This window comes from Adiantum capillus-veneris, chromosome 23, assembly GCF_014529385.1.
Source record: "Adiantum capillus-veneris isolate H3 chromosome 23, ASM1452938v2, whole genome shotgun sequence".
NCBI classification, from domain to species: domain Eukaryota; kingdom Viridiplantae; phylum Streptophyta; class Polypodiopsida; order Polypodiales; family Pteridaceae; genus Adiantum; species Adiantum capillus-veneris.
The window spans coordinates 130,433,446-130,443,635 of NC_140953.1; the positions used below are offsets into that span (position 1 = coordinate 130,433,446).

The 10,190-nt window shown below is 40.6% G+C and overlaps 1 protein-coding gene across 1 annotated transcript; it reads right to left on the minus strand.

Moving 5' to 3' along the window:
- Nucleotides 1-1,744: 1,744 nt before the first annotated feature.
- Nucleotides 1,745-9,205, minus strand: LOC147428553 (uncharacterized). The gene is made up of 11 exons (XM_086497414.1): nucleotides 8,866-9,205; nucleotides 7,594-7,807; nucleotides 6,829-7,069; nucleotides 6,650-6,733; nucleotides 6,353-6,522; nucleotides 6,084-6,220; nucleotides 5,422-5,599; nucleotides 4,748-5,333; nucleotides 4,202-4,314; nucleotides 3,796-4,039; nucleotides 1,745-2,568 (listed from the first exon to the last, which is right to left on the minus strand). Exons 1-11 carry the CDS (start codon nucleotides 8,870-8,872, stop codon nucleotides 2,329-2,331), a joined length of 2,214 nt encoding a protein of 737 aa, XP_086353540.1. The 5' UTR covers nucleotides 8,873-9,205; the 3' UTR covers nucleotides 1,745-2,328.
- Nucleotides 9,206-10,190: the final 985 nt, after the last annotated feature.

Genomic DNA, 10,190 nt, shown 5'->3' on the forward strand with positions numbered 1-10,190 from the left:
ACATAAGAAATTTGAGTTGGTTTTCTTTCCCTCTTTACTCATAATTTTCTTTTTTTAGCGCGCCTTATTTTACTTTCAAACTCTCAATTAGGCTACAATCTTTTGGCAATTACATTTGTGGGTAGTTTTTTTGTTTATAAGCAATTGTTTTTTGTAAAGTTTTGTTTTACATTTTAATCATTATTTAGATCCAATCTTGCTTCTTTTTACTCGCTCAATATTCTTTTTTCTCCCCTTTGTAAGCAATATTTTTCTTTCATTGCAGAATAGTACAAGCTTGTGAATATTTTTTGTTTATATTAAAGTGATGGTATTTTCTTGGAGAACTTTAGGGAAACACGAGAGATCAAAGGCAAGTTATGTGCATCAATGAGGGACATCGAAAAGTGCAATAAGCACTACCACATTTTGCTTTTGAATGCTGAGAATGAATGCACAAAATTTGTATGCATTCGTGGGAATGGCTTGTTCTCACGTATTATAAAAAATTAAGGAGGACTGCACAAATTCCCCTGCAAGGAAACTTGCATAATTTTCTTTTTTTTGGAACCACATTGTGTTCTTTAAAACGTACATTAAAATGAATGTCGATTGTGCATGCCTCACTAGGCCACAACCAACCATAACCACATCATGCAACAACCATAGAGAGCAAGCACAAGACAAGTCATTCCCATAGTAGGTCAACATTCATCCCTTAATGTATACGCCGTCAATACTGTTGCATGAAGGCAATACATCAGCTTGCTAAAGGAAATAGAGCAGGTACCCTCATTCTCACAATCCCTTCATTACGTCAACCACAATTTCAAAAAATTACAAAACAAAAGTTACAGGTAAGAGCACGAAATGAAAAGCCTTGAAAGTCAAAGACAATTATGCTATATAAAGAGGTAGCCTCACTTGCAAGAAATTTGCATAAGTTTCTTAATATGTTTTCTTGTACCTCCTCCTCGATTTCCCACCACGTATTGAATTTATTTTTTCCAAGGCCATTGAGCTCCCAATCTCAAAAAAATAAAAAATCTTTCAAAACATATAAAGTGTATAAATGAAGGGCGAGTTTAAGAAATGGAAATACAGATGAAAGTGGAAAGTCAAAAGTCCTTGTGTCTATAAGGGGTGGTCAACTTCACATTGCATTGGTATATTTGTCTCCTTTCGTTTATTATCCCTTAACGTTTTCTTCTCTTTAAAGTGTCCCCACTCTCTCTCTCTCTCTCTCTCTCTCTCTGTGTGTGTGTGTGTGTGTGTGTGTGTGTGAATGTTGTATTCGTCCTTCTCTGCTAATAATTTGCAAATCTATATGCTTCATCATTGCTCGTTGCTACGTGCTATAGGCTAACGCATTGTTTTATTATTATTGAGGGAATCTTTAAATTAAAAAAATAATTACAATTCATTAGGAGACACATTAGAAATAAGCTCATCAATAATTATGATAATAGGAATAACTTGTAATTCTTTAGGAGATACATTAGAAAATAAGTTCATAGCTAATTATGATAATGGATCAAAATGAGAACTAGAATCATTGTGGTTTTTTTTTTAATACACCAGAGGGCCCGTAGGGGGAGGTGATTATCCCTTCCAAATATTAGCCGCGTATCATCGGGCAAGGGCCGCGCATGGGCATCATCACCATGGCCACCTACTTGATGCACCACGTGTTGAGAATTGAAATCAATGTTCCCAAAGAACATTTTTCTAAACAAATAGAAAAAAATTGAGCTATTGAAATTACAAGTTTTTTTCCCAAACTTTGCAGGTTTTTTGAAAAGTTACATATTATTATGCCTAGGTGTGCCCTTCCTTCAAATTAGCTGGACCTCTCCCTAAAGATGGCTGGTGGGAATTCTTGACCTAGGCCAAACAGGCCAACTGCAATTCCTCGTGTTCATTCACATTCCTGTCAAAGGGAAGGACTAGCATTTGGTAAATTTGGATCCTCCCCTTGATATGGTTAAGATGGGTGAGATACATGCACATCTCCTCGACAATAACACCTGAAAATTCCGAATTTCGTTTGTATCTTGGCAACAATGACACCTAGGAAGCTTTCCAAATCCAGCTTTAGATGCAGCTATTTACAAAAATAGCGACAGCTTGTCTGATATATTTCTTCCATCCCATCTCGAAATCTTTGAAATTCTCGGTATAGTGAAATGGAAAATAGGAACTACATGATGTAGAGAGCTATCTCCTGTATGGAGCTCAGCACACACAAACTTCAAAGAAAGATTTTCTGCTCAAACCCATCTTAATTACAAAAGATTGATACAATGTTAAACATCAACTTATATCATGAAGCTTGCTAACACCTCTACTTTAGCCTTGAACTGCTTCCCTTATATCCTTCTCCTCTTTGGACTCTACAATGCGGACAGGAAGAGGTGGTATGCTGTGCCACAGTTCACGTAATCGTCGGTGGAGCTTGCTTCCGGACGTCTTGTTTTTAAATGTAGATGTAAAGATAGCCACATGGATGGCCAATGCCAAGACTCTGAAAGGAATCATTGCCAAAACCAAGGCCAAGCCAAAGAGAACGCAAACAAGCAGATTGGTTGCCTGCACATATCAAGCAAATAGTTAGAAAGCTGGGGAACAAAAATAAGAAAAATTTCTTTGAGCTTCAGTTCTGTGCAAAAGAAATGCTTGACTTTTCATTCAAGAGGCACACGAACATTGTAGAACTCCCATAGCACTTTGTAGCCTCTTATAGAATACCAATGCACATCAATGTTTCAGGCTTAAACCTTGTCATTGTGTTCTTGAGCTTTAAAAAAAGTCAAAAGTATGTTTGCCCCGGGGGGGGGGGTGCACTATGTAATCATGTTTTAATGTATCACATGAGTTCAGCAGGAGAGGTCTTTCAATGCAAAATTTTAGGCAGATTAACAGAGATGCATTGACAAAAAGGGTTTTTATATTCCATTTTGGAAAATTCTAAAATAAGGGGTCATTTTATTCATTCAGACATGTTAAAAAAGGGGTTTTTTAAATACACGTTATATAAGGGGGTTCTTAATAGTGCATCCCCCGAGGTTTGCCCCAAACATGCTTGAAAAATATCAAACGTGCCCAAGCATCTGGGCATTGAATATACTGGTATGTTTCAATCTATGCTCATTGCTTACCTATTTTTGGAAGCAAGCACCAAAGATTCATGCATTAAAATTTATCAGTAAATTCAAGACCTATTTTATTACTTGGTAGTGCACCTATTAATGTCCTTTGCTTGATCCATTCCTATTTCTGTAGAAGGAAAGAAGAGAGTTTGATAGACAGATTGGGCACATTTTCCAATCTAGATATATTGTAGTGTTTTTTGTTTTTTGTTTCTGCAAGTAACGTACTTCCATATCCGCATGCGTATGCGTTCGTTTTCTATCTATGCAGGTAAGCAAGCCCGTACGCGAAGAATGTAGCCCTTGCTCCAACTCGCAACGAATTGTTAGCAAGCAGGAGCACCATTAAAAGGGAATGTATCAGCACCACCCCCTCAGCGATGCACGAGCTGGGGTCCTCTTTTATCTTACCACCCCCCTGTACAATACCGCAATATTGTATCATCGCAATTAGAAACATTAAGGAAATGAGACCGGAAACAGTTTGATGAGCCTCAACACAAACCAGCAGAATTTATGTTTGTATGTTGCCTGTCAACTAACTTGGAAGTTCTCTCAACAAGTGCAGATACACTTTGCAACAAGCGAACTTTACGCTTTCAGCTCAGTAATCTTCAAGACTTAGCTTCCAAATTTGTAAATAGAAAAGAGATCTCAAAAGTTTTACCTCTGGATTGACAGAAAGGGCCAGCGCCCACATCTTCAGAAGGCCAACATTTGTTGCTTGAAGAATACCTTGAAACTGCGAGACAGCCCTTTGCACCGTAACCACCTGGTCAAGACTCACTCCACCAGATGGACCTTGAACCACAATTTCTTGATATTTAGAAGCTTTGTTGGTGACCCTAAGCCAGATTATGAAAGCTCCTGCTGCTGCAACTGCAAATGGGATCAAGTAGCCTACCCAATCCCTGGAAGATATTGATAAGTCAGTAAAGTCTTTGTCTTCAAAGATGCATATGCATGTGCTTGTGTACAAACCAGTAAGCATTTTAATACAATACTGTCTATAGTTGTTGTCTGCATGCGCACGTGCACACAAACAAAAAAAAAAGAAACAGAAAAAAACTCACTTGTAGATAATGTAAGCAAGAATGACAGCAAAGTGGAATGTCTCGAGAGGCCTATTCCAGGACAACACATTCCGAAACCAAAGAGCAAATGCTATCACAGGCTTCAGAAGTTCCTGCAACGCTCAAGGCAAACAACAATTAAGTGTCGAGCGACGACCTTTTGAAGTGTAAGGTTTCTAATACAGCGACATTAGTACATACTAGAAGCAATCTCTTAACTGCGTAGATGGTTTGGTCAATATACATAATATTTTCTGCCAGCACTTCCCATTGCATAGTATCACACAATGCATCCCAGCCACCAACACACATGTACATGTATGTAGGTTAAACCATGAACCTAATGCATCACAAGGAAGGCTCAAATCAACAAGGTCTAAAGTATGATCTCAAAGGGTTAGCAAGGCTCTGATTCATGCAAATGCCAGAATTACATGAAAACACAACTGACACATAATCAGCTACCTCCTACATGGTGGCAAGTTTCAACAGTATTATCGTTGTAAAGTGCTAATACCATTAAAAACGTGAGAGAGAGAGAATTACATTCATGACAGCAACATTTGTACCCACACCATCAAGCTTCACCTCTTCTTCTAGTGCTTTCACCTTCTGGGTCTGTTGCGAAAGACTTCTTGCTTCAATCACAGCCCTCTCAAGAGGCGTTAGTTCACCAGGCTTGACTTTATAAATTACAGTCGAAGGCTTGCAATCTCGCCACACAAGTAAGCATTGTAATAGCTTTACTGCAGTGTTGGGTACGGCAATACTCCCATCGCTCTTGTCGAACGCACTTTTTGCTTCCTCCTCAGTGATATGCAATGTCGCATTCTTGATTGTGTTTGCAAGAGCCTCCAAAACCAAATCGCCCCAAGATAAAAAGCCTTCAGCTGAGCTGTAAACGAGCAGTGCCCCAGGTTTTGTAGGCATAACCTGAACGCAATCTCTCATAGCTTGCAAGCGTATGATCCCTAGGACTGCTCTGGCTATGGCTTCTGGTTGGCATGTTTCCTCCATATGATACTTTCTTATAAACATATGGCAATCTATAACTTCTTGAATCAATGCAAGCCAATAGTCTCGGCGTGCTGATCCTATCAGGTCCGGGAACTCGAACACAATGGGAGTGTCACTGCATCAAAGCACAACTAGAGAATTACACTTCCCATTTATTTGCTCAGAAAAAGAGAAGCTAGAGGATTGTGAGTGTTTATACGAACAGAGAACTGTTCTTATAAGTTAAAGCCTTGTCAAAGATGCGTGACCCCCACGGTCCTGAAAGATCTGGAGAAACCTCATGATTAAGGTCAGCAGCAAGGTTAAACTTAACAGCATCTCGATATGACATGATTGAAGAAGGTTCAAAGTAAAGGGCGCAATCTGTCAATGTCAACCGACCTGCAACGATGTACAAAAACAAAATCAACCAATGTGAATACTCACAATGGCATTCTCAAACAAAGAAATAGAAAGGAAGTCACATGAGGCCTGGAATCAAGGGACCCATTTACAACCTTGAAAGATGATGTAAGAGAACAAAATGAACCAATGTGAAGGCTCACATTGGCATTCTAAAACAAAGAAAGAGAAAGGAAGTCACATGAGGCTTGGAATGAAGGGACCCATTTACAAACTTGAAAGAAGGCATACAAAAATTTGTACGCCCTTCTCCCTTCTTATCTAGGGCATGTTTTAGCATGCCAAAAATATTCATTTTGGGGTTCAGGGGTTCTCTATTTCCTTCCTGGAATTTGTTCTCTTTCTCCCCTTTTTTTGGGTTTTGGGTTTTCTTTTCTCCTTTTTATGGGGCGGCCAGGGGAAGGGGGGCAAACACTACTTCAAAGCAGAGATAGTGCAAAAACCTCACAAAACGGTGTCATACCAGAGAAGGCCTTTGAACCAACATGTTGTATCACTGTCTGTGACACTCCATCAACTTCCAAGACAAGCTCTTCCTCAGAAACTGGCAGATTGTGGACATGAGCATAACCATGTTTTGCCTTGAGCTCTTTAACATGTCTATTACCCATAAGTAAAGATAGAATCAGAAATTAGAACACTTCCAATAGTCAAAAAGAATCTCACATGCCGCCAATGCTATCTTTTAATCCAACTTGTCTAGCTAAGCATGAAGACATCAAAATTGCTTACTTTTCTAGTGCCCCAAGATATTTTTCATAAATTGGAAAAGGCATCCGTCCAGACGTTGATGCAGTAAGAGTCTCAAATTGGGAGTAAGCAGTCACTGTGTCGGCAACTATTGTAACACATGGAGCGACACGGACAAATGCATCAATACCAAATGTATCCTGAACATCGATCTGTATATAACAGGAAAATGGTTGACAAAATAAGTACTAAACCGTCTCAAGGGCTCTCTGGATTACTAATTTGATATAAAATGAGTGATCACTCGTCTGGAAGGTCTTTGAAGTTTTTGAAGCCTACCAGCAGAGGCATCAAATCCGTGTAGAAAATTGACGCATCATCATCATCTTCCTCCTCTTTTGCTCGAGTCTCGTAGTTACCCTCCTGTACAAGTCAAGGCTGAAATCACCCTTTTGCAAAATGGCTAAACAGAAAGGAATGCAGCAGAAATAGGACATAAGCCAAAAGAGGAAAGCCACCTGCACAATCAGCTGTTGACTGGTAGTTGTTGGTGTTTCCCAGGCAACCATGCAATCGAAGCTGTACCGGCGAAAATTGATGTCATGTAGGTGATCTTCATATGATGTTAGGATTGAAAAAGCTTCAAAGCAACAATATTCCACAAAGCTACGACCATATTCGAGATGGCCCTTTACTCCGACAGCTTGTATGGTATGAGTGAAATCATGCCAGAGGTTGTTGACCGTTGTAGAAAGAACCCTGAAAAAACAGCTTGTAAAATAACATTTCAGCTTCAGCTATTAAATAGATGCTGGAACATTGGCTGGATAGGCGAATAGTATTCACATAAGTGAAAGCACACTAGTGTCGCCTACTGCCTACTGGCTCTACTCTCGTCGCTTTCATTAATAAGCTAGATTCCTATAGACTTTAAGGTTTAAGGAAACTATAGGAAAGTTAAAAGGATAGGATGAAAGGAATGAAATGAAAACTCAGCCAGCAGACACGTATAGCTAACATGTTAGCTTTTGACCTTCCATTAATCCTTTCTTTCATCTTCCATCATCTAAGGCTCTTTGACCCTTCAATTCAAACTTGTTCAATTTCTCATCATAGAGGAATTTGAGGGACCATACTGTCGCTAAACAATTTGCATAGTGCAATTATATGTGCATGACATTTGCATTCAAATGAGGTGCAAATGCAAAACCTAATAATTTTGAGTTCAAGAAGCAACTCTCACTCGAGACAAGATAGTGGAAGGCAGACACGGTAATACATACTTGGCTGAGTAAATAGCAACTGAGTTTGCTGTTTGTGACAAGTGCTTAATTCTTTTCTCCTTCGACTCAGGAGGATACTCGGGTATCTCGCCCTTTTCATCCCTAAAAAGACCTGGCTTGCAGTATGCAGGCTTTTTCGCCTCCTGCTTTTCTTGAGCTTTCTTGGAAGATCCATGTTTTGAAAGAGACTTGAAAAATAAGTCGGTGAGTTTCCCTGAAAGAACATCAAAAACTCTTTCATGAATGTAATTTGAGCTTTTAAACATGTCCGCAAACCCATAACCATCTACATTGTTCAGCTCAAGCACAAGCAAGATGGAATCATAATAAAAATGTTGCCATATGCACTTGTCTGTGGACAGAACTCTAGAACCAATAAAAAAAGGTGCTCCATAACTTTTAAAAGTTGATCTTCCTAGGTGTGCATCCCCATGAAAAATGAGTCGCTATGATGCTCGTTGACTCAATGTCTCTTTAGAAAGGCCATGTATTGAGGATTATGTATTGCAAAGATCCAAAATTGATGTCAAAAGGTGCGTCACATATGAAGAATTAGCTTGTTATGTGGCAATAGCTTGTTCTGAGAATGTTTCCATATGCACAGAACTCTAGAGCCAATAAAAAAGGGTGCATTAGCTGCTGATTATTTTAGATTGTTGAGCTTCCTAGGTGTGCAACCGCATGAAAATTGAGTCGCTATATTGATGCTCGTTGACTCGATGTCTCCTTAGCAAGCTCATGCATTGAGCATAATGGATGGCAATGATCCAGAATTGATGTCAAGAGGTAATGCATTTAATGTGTCACATATGACTTGTTATGACATTAACTGCTGCCATGAAGTAGTGGTATAATAAGCATTAGCTCTTGCTGCCTCATTCAGACTCCTTCGGGTCAGCAGTAATACAATTGAAACATCTGTGAAAGATTCTGCATTTGGTCAAATCTCAGAGCAATACAATGCACATTCCATGAAAGGGATATTATGCATTTAGCACACTTTACTTCTGTTGATACCTTTGGAAGACTAGGATCAAGGCACAATAGTGGACAACGCCAGGAGATTGTATTCTGCCGCATGAGTGTCAGGAAGATGGGATATACAAGGGAGAAACTATACGGGTAAATAAGTTGAGATTGGTGCGCTCTCTCTCTCTCTCTCTCTCTCTCTCTCTCTCTCTCTCTCTCTCTCTCTCACACACACACACACACACACACACACACACACACAGGAGTACTTGAGCAGAACCATAAAATGGAAAAACAACCAACCTGACATCTTATCAGCTCGCAGAATGTCGCTTTTCTGTATGCAGAAATTAGGACCTTGGCAGACTTGTTCTGTGTTGTGGGTTGGGTTCCTTTCAAGAGGATGCGGTGTTGATCAGCATAGGGGCACATTTTGAGGGAAGCGGGAGCGGCGCTTCGAGAGGGCATCGCGGTGGCGAGATGCACCATGAAAGTAGCTGCGCTGCTTATAGAAAGTTGATGGAGCTGGTGTTTTTCGTCGTCGTTCTTCTCCTCAAGCACGTTCCAGCTCAGCAATTGTGTGTGGTGGGTGCGAGAGAGAGAGAAAGAGAGAGAGAGAGAGAGAGAGCGAGCGAAGAAGGGCATCTATAGGGCAAGTTTCGATCTCAAGGCCAGTGTGCAAAATCGTTATCATATTCAATCCTACACCATACCAATCTCACCCCTTCCTTCTAATCAGAGAACCTTACCATTTCCCTTACTCTTTAAAAATTCTAGAAATGGATTCGAACACAGCCCTGAGGTTCATCTCGTAACCACATGAGCTAACAAGTTACGTTGCATGTCACGTCAATCCATAAACTTTTAAAAAAAGCTCCTTTGTGCCTACTAGCTCCATGGCTGCTCTAAGGAAGTGGCCCCTGCTGCTCTTTCCCCTGCCTTGCAAGACCCCTACTCCTGCCTCGTGCGACCCAACTGGTCTTCCCTTGCCTTCGTGCAAAGCGTGCAAACTGCGTTTACTCCCCAAATTTCACTTGATTCCGCCTCTTTTTTTATTTAACTTCAGCTAGTACCCCCTACTAGAATTTTGCCTCTCTTCTCTCTTCTCTCTTCTCTCTATATCTTTGTATTATACTAAACGGCAGTGAGCCACCAAAAGACAATTGGGAGCTCATTGTCATCCACATGTGCCTCTCTCCACCCATTCTCCAGAGGAGAGATTGTTGGGGTATAGGCGCCTGTGCCTTGCCCGGCCGCCCAGAGTCTGGGCGCCCACTGACTTGTATACCTTATACATAGCATAAGTGTATAGGGGGCTGCTCACTCTTTGGAGTCTCCTCATCCACATCGTGTCTGTCTCCTTCTCTCTCTCACTCTCCGTCTGTGGTGCTCCCCGATCCCCCTCAATTGGTATCAGAGCTTTGGCTTCACGACAGATGGAGTGCTACAGAGAAGTGAGCTTTCGGCTATGGTGAGCTCGCTTTCGGTGGAAGCTTGAGATCGGTGAGCAAACACCAGATCTGTGCTCATGGAAGCTTGAGGGGAATTTCCAAGCTTGAGGGAAGAGTGTATTGCAAGTGTGTATGGTTATTTGCAGCCATACTTGCAGGAAGAATGCAGGTTTTCAT